This window comes from Mastigoproctus giganteus, chromosome 8, assembly GCF_048544385.1.
Source record: "Mastigoproctus giganteus isolate SK-2022 chromosome 8, ASM4854438v1, whole genome shotgun sequence".
Classification (NCBI taxonomy): domain Eukaryota; kingdom Metazoa; phylum Arthropoda; class Arachnida; order Uropygi; family Thelyphonidae; genus Mastigoproctus; species Mastigoproctus giganteus.
In genome coordinates this window covers 169,647,925-169,668,800 of record NC_143582.1, presented here as the reverse complement: position 1 = coordinate 169,668,800, position 20,876 = coordinate 169,647,925, and the positions used below count along the sequence as shown (strand labels likewise).

The 20,876-nt window shown below is 37.9% G+C and overlaps 1 protein-coding gene across 1 annotated transcript in view; it reads right to left on the bottom strand.

Moving 5' to 3' along the window:
* Nup98-96 (nuclear pore complex protein Nup98-96) overlaps window positions 1–20,876 on the bottom strand; it is a 770,989-nt gene that overhangs the window by 7,208 nt on the left and 742,905 nt on the right. Inside the window, exon 37 of the mRNA XM_090379042.1 lies at window positions 13,851–13,948. Coding sequence (XP_090235168.1) covers window positions 13,851–13,948 — 98 coding nt within the window. The remainder of the gene's footprint in view (window positions 1–13,850; window positions 13,949–20,876) is intronic.

The following is a 20,876-nucleotide window of genomic DNA, read 5'->3' as shown; positions in this document are numbered from 1 at the left end:
GCTCAAGCTTACGAAAGAACATTAATGGATGACTGGATGGTGGCTTTTTTCATTTCCTCGTAGATTTATTTGTATCAAGCAAGCATATCATTCACCCCTCTGTTAACTTTTAAAAATCGTTCGCTGTCAGGTTACATCTTCTCAAACCTCGCCATTGCTGATGCAATTTCACAAAATGCCATTGCCATCTCTCTGGTGATGAAGCGTCTCGGCTCCTCATTTTGAGCTTCATCAGCATTTTCTTCTTTCACTATCGCTGCCTGCAAGTCAATAAGTTCTTCGTTAGATAATTTCTTTTATTCTTCCTCTATTAACTCTTCCATGTCTTTGGCATCAACCTCCAACTGAAGTAGCTCTGCAACTTTTACAATCTTATCTGTAACCACTTCATATGATTCGTCCTTTTCAAATCCTTTGAACCGCTGTGGGAATATATTTTCTTCCATGCATCATTTAAACAACTTTTAGTAATTTCCGGCCAAGCCTTATTAATGTTTAAGATGGCGTGGTAAATATTAAGATTTCCAAAAGTCTCTTAACATAAAATTTTTCTCACCGTCTACTGCAGACAATGCTTGAGCAAATGTGCGTAAATAGTATGCTTTTAAATTTGAAATAACACCCCGATCCCTAGGTTGGATGAGTGGAGTTGTGTTTGGCGGTAGAAATACTCTCACATTCAAATTGAAATCATCTAGATGCATAGGATGTACAGGAGCATTATCTAATAGAAGCAAAATCTTGAATGGAATGTTGTCTTTACAATTATATTTTTCAACCTGGGGAATGAAGCAGCATTTAAACCAATCCTCAAAGAGAGATATTGTTATCCATGCTCTCTGGTTCAATTGGAAATGCACGGGTAGGGTGACTTTAATCTGTAATCTTCTGCTGCATTAACCCCAAGCAAGAGTGTGGCCCTATCTTTTGAAGCCTTGAAACCTGGCATTGTCTTTACTTCTTTGGCAATGTATGTTCGATTCGGCATTTTTTTCCAATGCAGAGCAGTCTCGTCAATGTTAAAAATATGCTGCATTGAATAGCCACCATCAATAATTTTCTCCAACACATCACAAAATTTCTCTGCAGCTGCAGAATTGCCACTGGTGACTTCACTGCATGCTTCAATGTTGTGGAAACCAGCATGATGCTTGAACTGTTAAACCATCTGTTGTTTGCCACGAACTTGACTTGGGGTTCAACCATACTTATCCTTAATATCTTCATAAATACTTGCTTTTATTATTATTAGCTTCATGGTGCAAGGAAGCCTGAGGCTTATGCTACACCAGGCAAAAAAAAAAAAAAAAAAAAATTCTGAATTACCCTGAGAGAGAGAGGTGTAGAAGGGAATCACCAAGAAAGAGAAGAATGATGATATCCAGCTCAGGACCCTGGGTGTGCCAAACCCATACTCACCATGTGAGCCCCTGGGATTTTGCTTGAATGGTCATTAGACTCAGTGCACTTGTTTCTGAATCTGATTTTCCATCCATATTATTAACAGCTGTTCTATCTTCGATATAGCACCTGAATGCAGTTTTGTGATCACTGCTGATCTTAAGTACGTTGATCCTTTGATATGTTCTTTTATACGCACACTCTCCTTTAAAATAATATTCACTGTTGAAGCAGCGAGATCTAATTCTCTCGACAAACTTTGTGCTGGTTCGTGCTTCTTAATCATTTTCATCTTAATTTCTAAATCAATTTTGTTTAATTTCCTGGCACTACCACCACTTGCACTTTTCGTTGGTCGCTTTCCCTTCATTATTGTAATACGTAAATAGGAATTAAAAGTTTCTGAAAATTTGTTTTTTATATGATTGAAGATTTCAGTGAAGTGGAACACATTTCACTATAATAGCGTAAAATCCACACAATTGCGGTTATCGGTATTATCGCAAATGCAGTAAGATCGAGTTTACTACCTGTTTATAATTAGAGTAACAACTTCTTACTAACAGAAAAGCCCAATAAACCGGAAAGGGCAAATTGTTTTTGTTTTATGGTCGTGACCTCCGGAAACATGCTTTAGAAATTGATTCTTATAATGGGAACAGATGATAACGATGAAAGGGTAGTACAATTTCCATTATAAATGACCTTTTAGAGAGGTCATTTATAATTATAAATAACTTAGTAATATAGTGAAATTTTCAACTTCCAAGGACTTGGAACAAATTACAAAAAAAAAAAAAAAAAAAAAAAAAGTGTTATTGGGTTCACATTATGATATTTTCACAACACCTCCATTTATCCCTACAGATGCAAATTACATTTCCATATTTTTTTCAGTTTGCACCAGCCCGCAAAACTTTATGTAAAGTCAAATTTGCATAAGTTGAGTATTAGGTAAGTGGGGTAGTTCCTGTATTTAATAAATGATATAGCATTTAGTACATACAGCTTTTTCAACTTTGTATCTGTTGTCTTTATACTCTGATGGCCAAAGAGGCATTATGTACAGACTGACTTTTATATGAGTTGTGTACTGGAGATGTGCAACTGGTCCTAGGGCAATACATATTACACTAAGGTGAACTGAATCTAACCACCAGAAAGCAAGTTTCTTAGTATATTCATATACAGAACTCTATAGTTAAGTTTGGACTAAATAAAGGTTTGGTATAAATGGAGGAGGGTGTATCACAATGAGGTTGTATATTAAGTAGATAAAGATTTTTCTTGCAGATAGCTCTTATCTGATGGATATGTTCAAGAAATATTAATTTGTGTGTGGTGTAACATTAATCCCAAAAATTTCACTTTTGTGTTGGAATAGTTTGCCAATAGAACTTTGGTTCTGGATCAGGACAAAATTTCCTTTCATAACAAAAGTGAACAGAGATTGTTTCTTGTGTCAATATTCTGTAGCTATTGTTCAACGTCCATTTATTGATACTATTAATAGAGGTTTCCAACTGTCTTTCTACTAGTGTTATGTGGCAGGAGTAACACAAGGTACTAAACACTAAAATCATCTATGTGTAGTGCATTAGATATAAGTAGCTGCTGTGTAATTACCATATTTTCCTGATGATAAGATGCGCCCATGTTTTAGAAGGCAAATTTTAAGAAAAAATATTTTATTGGACATTAGAAACAAAGCTTTTACTCATCGTACTATTACAGATCAACTTGTAGCTACTACTACTTTCTGCTAAGTTAGACTGGCCAGCTGTGAAATTCATCCATATTGGCATCCTCCTTGTACTATATTTTTCTTAATTTTCTACAGTGGACGATGAAGAGAGAGAGAGAGAGAGAGAGAGAGAGAGAGAGAGGTAGCAGTAAAGGCATAGGAATGGATTATAATTTCAGAAAATGAAATTATGGTCTTAAGGTGCTACATGCCTCTATTAACTGTATAGATATCGCACAGAGAGCAAATTCAATTGAATTATGATATGGTATACCTTTAAAACATTAACCACAGAAGTCTTGAATGTATAAATAACATTAAAAAAATACTTCACAAGGAAGATTCCAAGTTGGATGAATAACGAAGCTGCCAGATTACTTGAGCAGAAAAAGATGGCAAGGAAAAGTTAGAGCAATAAAAATTACTGAAGCCTATAGCAGCTACAAAGTGATCTGTAATCGTGCCACAGAAATGGTTATGTTGGCAAAGGCAGATAATGAGAAATCACTGGCAAAGAGTGGGGATAAGGAAGTCTTCACATATATAAATGCAAAGAACAGAAGGGCAAGCCAGATCGGAATTTTATGTAATGGACGTGGGATAGTATTAGGTACCCCAGCTGATGTTGCAGATGAACTCAACAGTTACTTTGCATCTTCATTTACAGAAGAAAAATCCTTTATGTCAGAGAGAAATTATGGAAGTGAAGTTGAAAAGTATGTAATTAATGATCAAGAAGTGTGTGCTACGCACTGCTGTTCCTGCCCACCTGGCTATGGAGGCGCCGATTATTTAATGAAAAAATCTTGAGCCTACAGGCAAGTAAGGCTCCTGGGGTTGATGGCATATACCCTATGATTTTAAGGGAGGCGGCAAGTGAGTGCATTGAACCACTGAGGCTAATTATGAGAGCTTCACTGGACTCAGGGGAGATTTCAGTGGATCGGAAAAGTGCCAATGTAATGTATCTCCAATACATAAGGGCAGTTCTAAGAGAGTGATGTGGGAAATTACTGACCGGTCAGTCTAACGTCAGTAGTAGTGAAAATCATGGAGACAATGCTCAAGAGTGGAATTCAGGATCTTTTAGATAGAAATGGAATTATGAAGAATACTCAGAATGGTTTTGTAAAGAAAAAATCATGTTTAACAAATCTGGTTAACTATCTCGACAAGGTCACTCAAGAGCTGGAGTTAGGGAATAATTTCGACATTGTTTATTTGGATTTCAGCAAAGCATTTGATTCAGTCCCACATGAGCGGTTACTTAAAGGTGAGTACAGTGGTCTCCGACAGTTTTTAAATTCTGTACAGTGGGATCAACTGATGATGTTACCAACAGTAAATTCTAAGTGGGAAGAATTCAAGGAATTAATTGTGGATGCTACTAAAAGTTTCATACCTATTAAGAAATATTGTTCAAGGTTTAGGCCTAAATGGTTATCTAATGAACTAATGAGACTCGTAACAGAGAAGAAAAATGCATGGGATGCATATAAATTATCAAGCGACTCAGAAGCCTATGGCAGATATAAGCTAGTCTGTAATCAGGTCACAAAGGAGGTTAGGCAGGCGAAGGCAGATTACGAGAAATCCTTGGCAAAAGATGCTAAGAAAAACAGCAAGGATTTCTTTACTTATATAAACTCCAAAAGGAAGGGGATGAATCTGATTGGTCCACTTGACATCGATGGTTCGACTGTTGATGATTCTGCTCAAATAGCAAACAAACTGAATGAGTATTTTGCATCTACATTCACACATGAGGAATTATTAAGGTTTGAAAATGGCAGAAGGTTATCAAATTGTAGCAGGATACATAATGATTTTGTAATAACTGAAAGCAAAGTGGAGGAGAAATTGTTGAAGTTAAACATAAGAAAAGCACTTGGGGTGGATGGGATCTATCCAGTTATATTAAAGGAGGCGGCAAAGCAACTAAGCAAACCCTTAGCCATAATTATGAGAGCATCCTTGGATTCAGGGGAGGTCCCCACGGACTGGAGATGTGCAAATGTATCCCCAATTCACAAAGGGGGATCGAAGGGTGACACGAGTAATTACAGACCAGTTAGTTTAACTTCTGTTCTGGGTAAAATATTGGAGTCACTGGTTAAAGATGCAGTGCAGGATCATCTAGACAAGACTGTAGCAATAATTCAGACACAGCATGGGTTTGTTAAGGGAAAGTCTTGTCTGACAAATTTGATAGGATATTATGATGTGGTCACAAAGGAACTGGATGCAAAAAATAATTTTGATATATATTTGGATTTCAGGCAAGCTTTTGACACTGTTGCACATGGAAGACTATTGTACAAATTGGTGCAGAATGGTATTAAGGGTAAGTTGCTACAATGGATAAAAGGATGGTTAAGTGGGAGAAGACAGAGGGTGGTAATCAATGGGTGCTGCTCTTCGTGGACTAATGTTATTAGTGGAGTCCCAAAGGGTTCGGTGTTAGGTCCACTGTTGTTTTGTATATTTATCAATGATATTGATGAAGGAATATCAGGCTTAATGTCGAAGTTTGCAGATGATACAGAGGTTGGCAGGGTTATTAATGACAGTAATAGCAGTGTGCTACTGCAACAGGATCTAGATAATTTGGGCAGATGGGCTAAGAAGTGGCAACTGAAGTTGAACCTTGACAAATGCAAAGTACTGCATATGGGTTGAAGTAACCCCAGAGAAACGTACCAACTGTGTGGTACTACACTTAAGGTGGTAGAAAATGAAAAAGATCTGGGAGTAATTGTGCAGTCAGATATGAAGTTTTCTGAGCAATGCAGACAAGCTGCTAGGGCAGGTCATGGGGTTTTGTCAAGGATATACAGTAAACCCCCGCTATTCGCGGTATCTGTATTCGCGGTTTCGCGTATTTGCGATCGCCGATTTAATATAAAATGAAACCTAAAAAATGTGAATTTTAAAGCGCCGTGAATATTTTCCGCCATAAAAAAACATTGGCGTGGCTAAAATTATCTTTCCCGGTCAAAACAGCGCTCAGTGGGTGGAGGGAGAGGGGTGACAAAATCGCGAGCGTGAATGTTTCTCGCTAATCCTTGTTCAATATGTGTTATGCGCTTGTTATGGAAGGTTTCGTCGTTTGCTTTTAATTTATATGCTTATAAATTGAATAAATTTATCAATTTAACAATACGAAATTTTTAGAAATCTTCAAGTACCGGGTTAATGGACTAGAAAGGAATAGCGAAAGCTTAAAAAGCGGTACTCACCTTGAAATTAATCTGCGATGGTTTACTTAGGAAGCGTGGTTAATGTTTAAGTTGAATTGTTGAATTGAAAATTAAAAGGGAGGGAAGTAGGTAAAAGTTGACTGAGTTAAATAGGCGCAAGGAAATAGAAGTGTACACATCCAATCCTTGGTTGTCATCGAAATAAAGAGAAGAAGGAATAATTAAAAACTATGTAAGTGAATCCGATGAAGCCAATAGTCTTTACGAGGACTTTCGTTAGTTAGAGAACGTCTTCAGTTGGCAATGTGTGGGGAGAGAACGCGCGTGATATTTTAAGAATAAAAAATTATACTCTCGTGATGCCTTTTTTGACATGTGGGAACTTTAATCTCGAGAGGTTCCAAATTGGGGAAAGATTGAAGGGGACTTTAGAATTTAGAATTTTGAGGTTAGAGTGGTGCTTGTACCATTCAATAACTAGGGCTTCATATTGGAGTATTCTGTAACTGGATTTTAGTTTAATGATTGAAATGGCAGAGTCGATGAGCGGGTTGTGGTTGTGAGTCTGGGCATGAGTTGTAAGTTCTGTGACAGATTGGTTGGACATGAGACTATGAAAATGGTAGTATGCACGGGTATTGGATGTTTTTGATGAGCCAAATTTAGTAGTGGTACTTCCGATATAACATGTGTTGCAGTTTGGTTGACAATTGATGAGGTATATAATATTATTAAGGTCGTTTGTAGGATATTTGTATGAGTCTTTATAGGTGCTGAAGAAGGATCCTAATTTGTTGTAGGTGGAAAAAACAAGGGAGATATCAGTGTTGTTAAATAGGCGTCGGAACTGTCCTGCTAGTTCATTGTGGTAAGGGAGGACTATGCGGATGTTTGTTTTATTTTTGTCTTTGGTTGGGGTGTTAGATTTAATTTTATTTTTAGCGTTAAGGATTGTATTTAAAATAAGTTGGTGGGGGTAACCTCTGGATATAAATTTGTCGGTGATATACTGTATTTCATTGTGAAGGTCAGTGGGTAAGGAACTGTACTTTAGTGCATTGTGAATTTGGTTATATAAAACTGCCTTTTTAGTGTTTAGAGGGTGATGAGAAGCAAAATGTAAGTATTTACCGGTGTTTGTATTTTTCCTGAAAATTTTCGTATTTAATTTTGTGCCTGTTATATAGATAGTAAGATTAAGGAAATTAATCTGATTATTTTGTCCAATTTCAAGGGTGAATTTAAGTCTATCGTGTACAGAGTTAAGTTTTATGAAGAGGTTATCAATAATGGATCTGTTGCCTATTACAAGAATGTCGTCGGCATAGCGCATGTATAGTTTTAGTTCAGGGGGAAAGGGGTGTAGAATTTGGCTTTCAATGGCGGCTAGGTAGATTTCAGATAATGGGGCTGAAATCCCTAGTCCCATTGGTAAGCCAAATATTTGTTGAAAGATTTTTTTGTTGAATCTAAAAAATCTTGCTTCTAATAGAAGGGTGGTGAGTTCAAGGATATGGTCTATAGAAAGGGAGGTACGTTTTGTTAAGGTATCGTCTGTTTCTAAGAATTTGCGTAGGGCTTGTAAAGTAAATGGAATATGGACATTCGTGTAAAGAGAAGTAACGTCATAGGAAGCTAGGATGTCTGTATCGGATATTGTGATATTATTAATTTTTTGAAAAGCTTGATTGGTGTTATTGATCTTGAATGTGGAAAATTTAGTAAGGGGGGTTATGATTTTAACCAGGAAGGAGGATAAATTAGCGAAAGCTGAATTGCTGTATGATACAATTGGTCTTAAAGGGTGGTCAGCTTTGTGTAACTTGATAATCCCAAACATGTGGGGGAGGATGTTATTGCGAATTCCAATTTGCTGTAGTGTGGAAAGGTTGATTTCCTTATTTTGCCTGAGTTTCCTGAGAATTATGTCGAGTTTATTTTTGAGTCTTGTGATGTTATGGTTATTAACATTTATGTATGTGTTTGGGTCTGCTAAGATGGATTCTAATTTTTCGGTGTAGATGTCTTTATCTATTATAACGATCGTATCACCTTTATCAGCTTTTTGAATAATAACGTTAGAAGTTTTACTGAGTTTGTGTAAATCCATAAGCTGTTGTTTTTTTATATTAGAGCAGGAAGAAAGTTTGGTATTAATAATACTATTTGTTTGGTGCATTAGGCGCCATTTATCGGGATGATGTTCGAGTTTGGACTGGAGTTCAACGATGCAGTCTTTTATAGGGTAATGTTGATTTTTGATGGCAAAATTAAAGCCATATTCCAGGCCAGAAAGTTCAGCGGGTGTAAAGGATTTGGAAGAGAGGTTAACGGTGGTGATTTTTGTGGGGGAACGAGTCGTAAGGGAATTCCATTTTTTATTATGTCTTTGTGTTATTTCTTGGTTGGTAGCATTAATACGTATATTGTTTTTGTTGGTGAACTCGATCCAGGCATGAGGGGTCATTTCTTTTTTAAGGTAAAATCTGAGTTGGTGTATACTATTTAAAAGGCTATATTTTTTGTTATATCTCTTCCTGATTTCTTCACGGATGATCATAATAGATGTGCGGTGTATGATATGGGGATACTTTTTGCAATTATTTTTAGGAAAAAGGCGGGCAAATTTAGGGATGATATTGTGGTGGAGGCATTTTTGTAAAAAGGCAATGTGTAACTTATTGGAAAAATATTTGATGAGTATACTGGTTAGTTGAGTTTTTTTATGATTATTAGACATGTCTAAAGGCATCAGAGAGAATAAGGAATGTGAAAAAATTAAAATTGGAGGGGCGGTGCAGATAAGGTGTCGGTTATTACCGTTAAAAATATCTTATTAAATTTGACAACACGAAATTTTTAGAAATCTTCAAGTACCGTGTTAATGGACTAGAAAGGAATAGCGAAAGCTTAAAAAGCGGTACTCACCTTGAAATTAATCTGCGATGGTTTACTTAGGAAGCGTGGTTAATGTTTAAGTTGAATTGTTGAATTGAAAATTAAAAGGGAGGGAAGTAGGTAAAAGTTGACTGAGTTAAATAGGCGCAAGGAAATAGAAGTGTACACATCCAATCCTTGGTTGTCATCGAAATAAAGAGAAGAAGGAATAATTAAAAACTATGTAAGTGAATCCGATGAAGCCAATAGTCTTTACGAGGACTTTCGTTAGTTAGAGAACGTCTTCAGTTGGCAATGTGTGGGGAGAGAACGCGCGTGATATTTTAAGAATAAAAAATTATACTCTCGTGATGCCTTTTTTGACATGTGGGAACTTTAATCTCGAGATGTAACTCGTGATGTTAAATTAGAAAAAATGGAAAAAGCTTTAAATCTGTGGATAGAAGACCGAACTCAAAATAAAATTCCGTTAAATTCACTCATCATTCGTGAAAACGCAAAACTCCTTATCAACGCTTTAGCGAAACTGGTGATAGCACTGGCGGGATAGGTTTTTTAGCTAGCAAAGACGCTGGTTTGAAAGATTTGTTTGAAATTTCTAATAAATATTACATTTAATATTAAATTGTTTCTTATTTTCATTTCTATGCCTTATGCTTGCATTTCACTATGTACTGTCTATGTACTAGTCATATTATGAAGGTGCATATAATACATAAATAGACAAAATTTTAGACTAGTTTTTCTTATATATTTCATACTTTGGAACGGAACCCCTTTATTACTATGGGAGCCATAACTCAGTATTCGCGTTTTCGGTATTCGCGGCATTTCTCAGGAACGTAACCCCCGCGAATAGCGGGGGTTTACTGTATAGGAATTTTGCTAGCAGGGAGAAGGAAGTAATTGTCCCTCTGTATAAGGCAATGGTCAGGCCACGCCTTAAGTACTGCGTACAGGTCTGGAGGCCTCATTTTAGGAAGGATGTAGATTTACTTGAGCATGTACAGAGAAGGGCAACAAGATTGGTGAGGGGAATGAAGGGATCCTCTTACCAAGAGAGGTTTAAGTTCTGCAAATTGCAGTGGCTGGAGACTAGGCACCTGTGCTGTGATCTGATTGAGGTGTACAAATGTATAAGGCCTTGAATGGGTTGAGCACGCTGAATTCTGATGGGATCCTTCCACTTGTTCAGATTATGAACCTAAGGGGGCATAAATTCAAATTAAGAAAAGACAGATGTAGAATAGATGTGCGGAAATTTGCCTTTAGCCAGCGGGTTGTTAATTGTTGGAACAAACTTCCATCTGTCGTTGTGGAAGTTGACAGGTTAAATAAATTTAAGGAGGAACTGGACAGGCATTTGGAGGGAATGGTGTGATATTTTTTTTTTTTTTTTTTTTGGCTGATGCTGCATAAGCTCATACACTTGCTTTCTTGCATCACATGCCACTGCTACTACTACTACAATCCTTAGCTGGATAGCAGGATGGCTTCAAGGCAGGAGGCAGAGGGTTGTGATAAATGGTTATTCCTCAGATTGGGTTGATGTAAGAAGTGGGGTTCCCCAAGGATCACTATTTTTTTTTTGATTTTCATAGATGAAAGGATAGAGGGCATAATGTCTAAATTTGCAGATGATGTTATTTGTTATTTGGTTTTTAGGAGCATTAGCAACTAAGGTGCAGATGATGTAAAGATTGGTAGAGTAGTTAATGATCACTGCTAAGCAGAGCTTCTTCAGAGTAACCTAGATAGACTTTGGGGATGATCAGTAAAATGGCAGCTATTCTTTAATCCAGGAAAGAGTAAGGTATTACACCTGGGGAAAAGTAACCCCAAAATAACTTATACACTTGGTAGAGTTGAACTAAAGCTAGTAGTGGAGGAAAGGCTCTTGGGTGTTACGATATGGGCAGAGACAAAGTTATCCAAGCACTGTACACAGGTTATCCAAGCACTGTAAGGAAGCCCATGGTGTCCTATTGATGATCAATCGAACATTTGCTAGCAGAGATAAGGATGTCATAATCCCATTATATAAAGCTCTTGTTAGACCACACTTGGAATACTGTGTCCAAGTATGGCAGATAATAATATGGTCGCACCTAAAGAAAGACATTGAGCTTCTTGAAAGGGTCCAAAGATGGGTAACTCGCCTGGTGAGATCTGCGAAAGGACGTCTATATGAGGAGACTTCAAATATGTGGGTTGCAGAGCTTGGAAACTAGACACCTCAGAGGAGATTTGAGGTGTTTAAGGCTCTGAGAGGCATAAGTAAAATGAATGAGGACAAAATTTTCACTGTTATAAATGATTCTAGAACTAGGGGCCAAATTCCAAGTTACAGGGAGAGATGTTTAGACTGGATTGCAGGAAGTTTTATTTCAGCCAGCAAGTTATCAATTACTGGAATAAGTTACCTACATGGGCGGCAGAGGTTGACAATTTGGGAAAATTCAATTTAACTATCAGCTGGATAGTTACCTACGGGAGGAGGGAAACACACAGGTTGTCTATTTACTTTCCTTTTATTAATTATTTTTAAAAAAATTTTCTTATTGTTATATTTTTTTGGCTCGTGCAGCACAAGTTATAGGTTTCCTTGCACCATGTGGCCATTGCTAATACTAATGGTACACATGCATTCTTGGCTGCTATAACTATCGTTTTAAAGGTAGTCCATAATTCTAATGTATTCACCCTCTCTTTGCTAGCTGCTCGATAGAGGCGTGTCTTCTTTCCTATGCCTTTATGTTTAACAACTGCAACTTCTTCCTTTGTCTTCCATCATAAAACTTCGCAATTCCTCCCCTTCCCTTCCCATCAGTATTTTCTCTAATGTGCTGAAACAATTAATCATATCATCTAGTCTAATAATCACCAATAAGGGACATATTGAAAGCACCCATAGCAATATATTCACTTGCTCATCCACTGCATCTGCACATAGATGACAAGCTCTCGTCATGCTTTTCACAATTTTATAATCTGTAGCAGACCCTAATCACATTTTACCTTTGTTTGCAACTAACTTGCACAATACAGATTCTAAGCTGGCATGCATAAGTTCTGAATCTTAGGCATGCCAGTTTAGAGGGAAAGCTTTGTCACACCTTGTTTCTGAGTTATCCAAAAATTATAATGGGATATAGCAGCAGGCAAACTTACTGGGTTCCACCCATTAGCTAAAAATAAGGAGCTATGAGTACAATGAGCACAAGAATGCCAACACTTAACATATGGGTAATGGAAAAAGGGTTTCCTGATCTAAAGAATCCCATTTCCATCTGTTCTACAGTGATGGCATGACCAAAATATGATGACAACAACACTGAATCAACTGATCTAAAATGCCAGGTGTCAACAGTGCAGACTAGGGTGTTTCTATGGTGCATGTCAGGTCCTATGGCCTACTTGAATAATGTTACTAACTAGCATCTCTTCATGCTCCCAGTTTATCCATCTGGTAATTGTTACCTCCAGCAGAATAAGGTGCTATGTAATGGGATAAATCATTTGGGAATGGCTCCAGGAGCCTGAGGGCGACAGTTACCAGAGCAGATTGAACATTTGCAGAATGAGATACTTGCAAGATGTAATCAAGTTTGTACGGTCAGAGAAAGCCAGAATGCTTCTGACATATCATGGAATGCATGGTCTGATGACTTGAGGCTGTTCTGATGGATAAAGATGGTACTTGGTGCTATTGTACAACAATGTGCCAAGTGTTCATGGACAAAATTTGCACTTCTGGAGGATAAGAACCAAGAATACCTTAAGGGGAAAATTTTACAGCTCTGTAAAGTTTTCTAGCTCTACTAGACACAAGCTAACCAAGCACTGAGTGAAGCCCCTTTTAAGAAATTTCTCTAATAACAGACGGTACTCAGACCAGAACAAGAGGAAAGCAGAAGGGGAAAAAAAAAAAAAAAAATATTTTATCTGAGAAGTTAGTTTCACTACAACAGTTTCTTTGGTTTCATTGAGATTTGCCTTATGAAATGAATTTTTATTTTCAGATAATGACATGAACAGGATAGTTATGAAGTATTTCAAGTAATTCGTATTTATTTATTTTTTAGCATTTATTATTTTATTTATTTAGTTTATAATTTTAGGATAACTCAAGGAATCAAATGTAAAAAGGAGTTACTATTAATTTACAGTTATATGTTATTCCATATGAAACTACAGAATAATATTTTCATATAGAAGAAGTAAACGTTGAAAAAATAAATTGAAATTGATAACATTACAATTAGGCCAGAGGTTCCTAAACTTTTATGCATTGAGCCCTCTTAAAATATTTCCTAAATTTCACATGCCCCCATTTTCCAGAACAAGTGCAAATAGATAGATTTGACATAAATTTTAGCTGAGTATACATACTTTATGAATTAATATATACTTCAATACATTCTCAAAGATTGAAATAAAATGTTTCATACCTGGATTAGTGGGGTTTGTCCATATTTTGTTAAAAAAGTGTTTTATAAAAACAACATGACCCCCCACCCCCCAAAAAAACCAAGTGTACCCCACACTTGGAGAAATTAAGCATTAGACAGTTCCATAACTGAAAACTCACAAACTATAAAACTCACCTATCCTTAGCTGTTGGGCAGCTGAGACTTGAGATACGGTAACAGACAGACACTACTTCAGGTTGCAGTTTTTCCAAATCATAGGCACTTATATCTCCCTGAAAGGTTCATATTAACAAGGAATATTAACAAAAAGCACAGTTTCAAAACATTTTTAAACACAATTAACTGCCATAGTTTATAAAGTACAGAAATAAGAACATTACCAATGATTTACCCCCAGGTATTCTTGTTGTTGTTATTTGGTTTTTAGGAGCATTAGCAACTAAGGCCATATTGCTCCGGGGATATGCGGTGGTCATTCCCTGACCTTTCTGTATCCTCCGTATTTGGTGGTCATGGGCTCAAACCCCGGTCTAATCAAGGAGCGTGTGCTATGCACTGCAGCTCCTGCCCACCTGGCTACGGAGGCGCCCAGGTATTCTTATAATTCAGATTTACAAACACTGTTTTTCTATGACAAACTGGGTAAACACATGAATATTTAAAACCTTAACATTTATGTACAAGAATTGCTAAACTTTTAGAGTAACCATGCTTACCCTGTTACCAAATACATGGTGGTAAGATCACAGCATCAATACGTTTGATAACAACACAAGTGTGAAACAATGATGGAATGGCAGACATCAAATGAATGTGAAGCACAAATAAATAAAAAGTTAAAACCTCAGGGAAATTTTAAACTGCAAAGTAAAAATTAAAACATCAAAGAGGTTTTAACTTTTTAGTTATTTGTGCTTTGAATTTGTTTGATATTTTCCATTCAATTGTGTTGTTACTGGAGGCACTGGTGAGATCTCACTGCACACATATGTTTGGTAATGGCGTATATTTGGTTACTGTAAACTGCTGACAAACCTGTTATTAATAAATACTAAGGTGCTATATATTCATGTTTTAACCCAATTATTCATTATAGAAAAATGGGTTTTGTAAAGCTTCTGAGTTGTAAGAAGATCTTGGGATAAATTGCAGGTAATTTTCTTATTAATATCCCCCACCCGAGGTATCAAAACAAGCCATATTCAAATTTATTTAATAAAGTAGAGAAAAGATGCAAACTGCAATAGACATAAATCTGAATATGGATTTGGATCCATATGGATGAATATGGTATGTGGATTGATTAATAACTGTTTTACAATTTTTACAAGCTGTAGTGTACAATATCAAGGTGGAAATTTGGATACCAGCCAACTGCAATATGCTACACATATATCTTGAATAAGGCATACGGTTCGTGTCAGACGGCACCTGGGATTTCTCCCATCTCCGCGTGTGTTTCGCTGTATCGAGGACAGTACACTGTCAAGCCAGAGACTTGAAAGTGTGTGGGCCATGTCTGTGCAGTGTGATATGTTGTGCCCATTGTTTATCCGGCTTATTGGCTGCCAGGCCCCTAGTGGGGCCCAACGTTGCCCATACCCTGCCACGTGGAGGCTAGCCGGGTGTATCCAGTATCAACAACAAATTGCTCTGGCAGGTCCTGCCACCTAGGTTCCTGGGATTTCAGTGGCTAGGACCTATTAAAAAAAAAAAAAAAAAAAAAAATTGCGTTTGACATTAATGCTTAATGGGATTGCTGTTAGGAAATCACTGGTTGGGGTTGAACGCTAAAGAGATGTGTTAAAGGCCAAATAGGTCGGGCAAAATTTTGATGTTATGAAATTTAGACATGTGAGGCTATACGCTAGCTAATAGTGTTAGTTGTCTTAGAGGTTTACAGGGAACCTCTAAGGGGTTCCCTGTAAACTGGGGGGGGGGACAGATAGAAGAATAGGGACGATGGAGTAGGCATCCCCAAAGAGGTCAGTGGAGACGAGCCCACCAGGCAAAGTATGGGGGGTAGGCAGAGAGGAGAGGAGACAGAGATCCGTCTCCTCCCTCCCCTGCCTGGGGATGGGGTTTTAAAGGGAACCAGGTTAGAGTACCCAGTTCAGATCGCTGTTGGCAGTAAAGCCGCAGAATGTCTTCATTGGTGTCATGTCCAAGGAGTGTTGAATCCGGTATGAGAGTTAATCTGCCCATCCCGCTCCAGGGTGGGATATGTTAGCTGGCAGTGGGGAACCCACCAGGCAATGGGGTGGGAGAGAGACACATTTACTTCATTCATAATCTGCATTCGCACTCTACTTGCATTCTTTTTTTTTTTTTTTTATTTATTTTATTTTATTTTTTTAAAATTTATTTATTTTATTTTTTTTTAGATACTTTTTTCTTATTTTATAATTTTTTTCCCAAGTTTTTTTATATATATGTATATATATATATATATATATTTTTTTTTTTTTTTTTTTTCACTCAAATCATTCATCTTTTCTCACACACCAGGGGGATGCAATGATGTGTAGTGTAAATTTAAATACTAATTAAAACTAAGGTTAGTGTGTACTTAACTGTAGCATTTATGGTTTGTGTTCTTTTTCTCATAGGCTTACATTTTTATTCATTCTTCTAGCTCTCATCTCATTTATTCGACTCTTACTTTCTGCATTGCACTCTCTGGGCACCTCAACTTACTGTTATTCTTCAGTTGTGGTGCAGGCCTAGCCACAAGTTTTTTTTTTTTTTTTTTTTTTTTTTTTTGTAGGCCAGGGGAGAATGCAGTGATAGTGTTTATGTGGTTAGTGAATGTTTGTTAGTACAGTATATATAAAGTGATGTAAGTTATTTTTAACTTTGTATTCTTTTGGCCAATTAAATTTGCTCTTCCACTCATTCCCATTTACTCTCTCTTTCCCTCATGCTAGGTCACTCTTTCTTTCACCAAAACTGCCATTTATTCCCTTTTACCATAATTCCTAGTTTACTCAGTTCCCAGCCTATTCATTGTCTTTCATTCTCATTCATTCATACTACATTGCATCCCTTTGCTACTAGCCTACTGATATTTTTCACCTAATCTGCTCCCTGTACATCTCCCTCCCCTACGTGGTTACTTATTTGGCATGGGGTCCCAGGTTCCTACACATGGCAGGGTAATCCTGGGGAGGTTTGTCATGTTAGGTTTCTGTCAGGGTGCAGAATACTGCTATCCTGACAGTTTTTAAGTCATCGTCTGGGCGTGGTGGGAAACTTGGGCAATTTTACTATTGATTATTGTTTAATTGCTGGGGGGCTGAATTGCCATTCTTTGCATTGCTCTGCGCGTTTCGAATACTTTCTGTGTGAAAGATGTTCTTCTCCCCTGGGAAGGGGACCAATCTGTGCTATTAGCTCTGTTCTGGGGATGTCATATATTATACATTCATATAGAATGTGAGCCCAGTCTTCACTTTCGCCACAGGTGCAGTTTGGGTCATCGGTCAGGCCTAAAGAGGTTAGTTTCGCCTTTAGGGAGCCGTGACCTGTCAATATAAATGTTGTAAAAAGTCCAGGGGCATACCACTTAAGTGGCTTTGGGCTAACCATTGACACCCGTGGCAGAAACCGTTTGGTAAACAGACCTCTGGTTTCCTGCTCCCACTTTGTTTGCATTAGCTCGTGGAGCTTTGTGGCTATTCTTTTTCTTTCATCATTGAAGGTGTTGGCTGTGTCAAGGGCTATCCCCATTTTATATTTTATAGCCTCTTGGGTATCCCAGAAATTCTGTGGGTATGCCCTTTTTAAATCTATAATATAAGCCTCTTTTGGCTACTTCCAGGTAAAGTGGGAGAGTTCTGGCCAGCAACTGTAGTGCAGGTGTGCTTACTGTGCGACATGCTCTGGTAATAATGAGTAGTATTGTCCTCTGTATCGATTCTAATTTATTCCTATTTCTTACTATAGCTGAGCGGATGAACCACGCACCGGCTCCATAGGTGATAACAGGTAGGAACATTGCATGGTATATGATTGCCAGGATCTTTCTTTTGAGTCCCCAGTCTGCTCGACTGATCCTGGCAATCGTACCTGCATAATTTCTCACTTTCTTCGCCAAGTAGATCAAATGGGGGTAAAAAGTTAATTTTGAATCAAAGACCACTCCAAGATAGTTTAGTTCTGTTACCATTTTTATAGTGGTTGTGTTAATTTTGATTTGTGGACGTCTTCTTATGTCCAAATTGCCTTTTAGAAGTATTTGTTTGGTTTTTTCAGGTGATATTTTGAGCATGTGCATTTGTGCCCACTCCTGCAGCTGCAAGAGGGCGGCATTTGATCTTTGCTCTACAACCACTCCTGAGTTACCTTTTACAAGGAAAATCATGTCATCTGCAAAGGCCAGGCTTTCCACGGGGCCCAGATCCAAGGCCAGAAATTCGTCCAGAACAATGTTCCAAAAGAAAGGGCCAAGTATTGAACCCTGCGGGCAGCCTTTATTCACAGGGCGTGTCAATTCCTCGAACCTTGTGCGTACTGAGACACTTCTGTCTGTAAGGTAGCTGTTTATTACCTTATAGAGATTTTGTGGGGCATTTGCCTGGCGAAGTCTCCTAAGGACACTAGGCCACCAGAGTGAGTCAAATGCCCCAGCAAAGTCAATGGAGATTGCCAGCATATATTTCTCCTCTGTGTTTTTAACTGTTGTCAGTAGGTGGTGCATGGCATCCTCCGTAGAATTGCCCTGTTTAAAACCGTACTGACTGTTGGAATGCAAACCTGCTTCTGTGTAATATTGAGCTAATCTGCTATATATTAGTCTTTCATATATTTTCCCTAGTACAGGGAGTAGGGCTATTGGTCTATATGATTTTGGATCAGTAGGGAGTTTTTCAGGGTTTTTGAGGATTAATCTTAACACAGCTTGTTTCCATATTTTTGGGAATATACCTTCTGTCAAACAGTTATTATATAGTGCTATTAATTTATGTGGTGCTACCTGGGCATTTATTGTTTTTGGTTTTAGATAGTGCTATTTCTAAGTCTTGTATAGTGAACAGAGGTTCAATATTGGCATTGTCATATTCAGTGTTTTCTTTTATAATGTTGGTGGGTGGGGGAATGATTTCCAGTTTCAGTCTGAATGATACTGTCTAGGATGTTATTTACAGAATCCACCCAACACAGGGCTGGGGTTCCATCTGGTTTGACAGTAGTTTCTAAGACATCTCCTCTTGGCAGCTTGTTGGTCATTATTCTGTAGACAACTCCCCAGGGGTTATTGTTTCCAGTAGTTCCCACCAAGTGCCTCCAGCATTCCTTTTTCTTGTCTCTTATGAGGGCTGTATACTGATTCCTGAGAGTTCTATAAGAATCTCTCAGTGCATCCACCTCATTTTGTGGCCAAGATGTTCTAGCTCTTTGAAAATGTCACCTCGCTTGGTGTACTCTACTTCTGAGTATAGTCAGTTCGGGGCACCACCAGGGAACTGTCTGCTTCCTCGGTTTTTTCCGTGGGATAGATAGGGTTGCTGTTTTTGTTAAAATGTTTGTCATAGTCAGTGCTTGCTCGTCCGGGCTACAGTTGCCTGATCTAGACCACTCATTTTCCTGTTTTTGCAGCTCAGCTGCTGTATGTTCTGCAAAAATCTGCCAGTTTGCCCTTTTAAGGATATACCTTTTGATATCCAACAGAGAGTGTTGGGTTGTTTGTAATTGCCTGTTTAGTTTGAAGGCAATGGCTCTGTGATCTGAGGTGGTCCAGGCTGGCTGGACACACCAGTCTGTGATTTTATAAGCTATTGAATTGGTGGCAAGAGTAACATCAATGTCACTCTCCCACATGGTACTGCTAAAAGTTGGGAGGTTATTTGGTTGGTTTAGCAGTTGAAAGGGTGAGGTGGCTTTGTAGTCTGAAAGTATCTGGCCGTTGTGTGTGCCTGCTCTGTCTTCCGTACGGCTATGCCATAAGGGTGACCGGCAGTTGACATCAGCACACACTATGATATTTGCAGTAGGTAGCAAGTTTATGACTACTTGTAGGTATTCAATAGTTGGATTTATATCTTCACCTGGTCTGGAATATAGTGAAATAATGTAAAACTGTCCTACAGCACTGGTGATATGGGCACACACTCCCACTGGGGAGCAGAGGTGACCTAACTTTGTGACTGTAAGGTCAGTATTTTTAACTACTATTGCTGTAGAAGGGACACCTGAGGTGTATTCTATTATTTTATAGCCTCTTGAGTATCCCTGAACCCTACCCATATGGGTGTAGGGTTCCTGGAGTATCAAGATATCTATATTAGTTTCTTCCAATTTGAGTTTGATCTGATCTACAATGGCTCTTGCTTTTTGAGCATTCAATTGGACAAGATTTAGAGCCCTAGTCACAGTCACGTTTTCAATCTGGCCCATAGTTGGTCCTAGATTGAATAAGTTTTGCCATTTTTTTATAACTGGGGCATTTGTCATCCCTGATACTATGTGTATAGTCAGTCAGCCATGCTGCCTTGCAAGTAGCTAGCTTATTTTTGCAATTTTTGTAATCATGGCCAGTTACTGCACAGTGACCACAAACAGGTTCTTTCTGACTGCAGTCTCTGGCAATATGACCATATTTATGGCAGTTAAAGCAACTTTGGATAGGGAAGTGTTCTCTAAATCTGTGACTGGTCCAGCCAGCATAGATTCTCTGTTGTCCCTGCAATACCTTCCAAATTTTTGGTGTAATTTCTGCAATTATGTTGAGTTGTCCATTCCTTTTGTTTTTTTGTTGCTCTTTTCAGCAGGAATTCAGCAGCAAATTCATCTATTGTCATTTCATTTTTGAAGTAGATATCCATCATGAATTCTTTTTCTATTACTGAGACAGGCACATCAAAGATTATAATATTAGGGTTTTTCCCTTTTGGTTTTTCAGGGAGCAAGCCCAGTTTTTCCATCTTGGGGTGGTTTTCAATTTTTATTAGATCTTCTTTGCTTGCTACCTCGATCAGGACTCCATTATTCCTGATTTTCCGCATGTTGTTTATCTTTATTTCTCTCAGATGAGGCCTCAGCTTTGTTACCACTGTGTCCTTAACTGCCTCACTGGTTTTATGAGTAGAGTCACTTTTTGCTTTTAGAATAATAATATTGCTTTCCTTGTTTACATTAGGTTTCTTAGTAGCTATTTATCTTGAATAGTGTTAGCACATTTACTGGAAAACCACAGTTTGG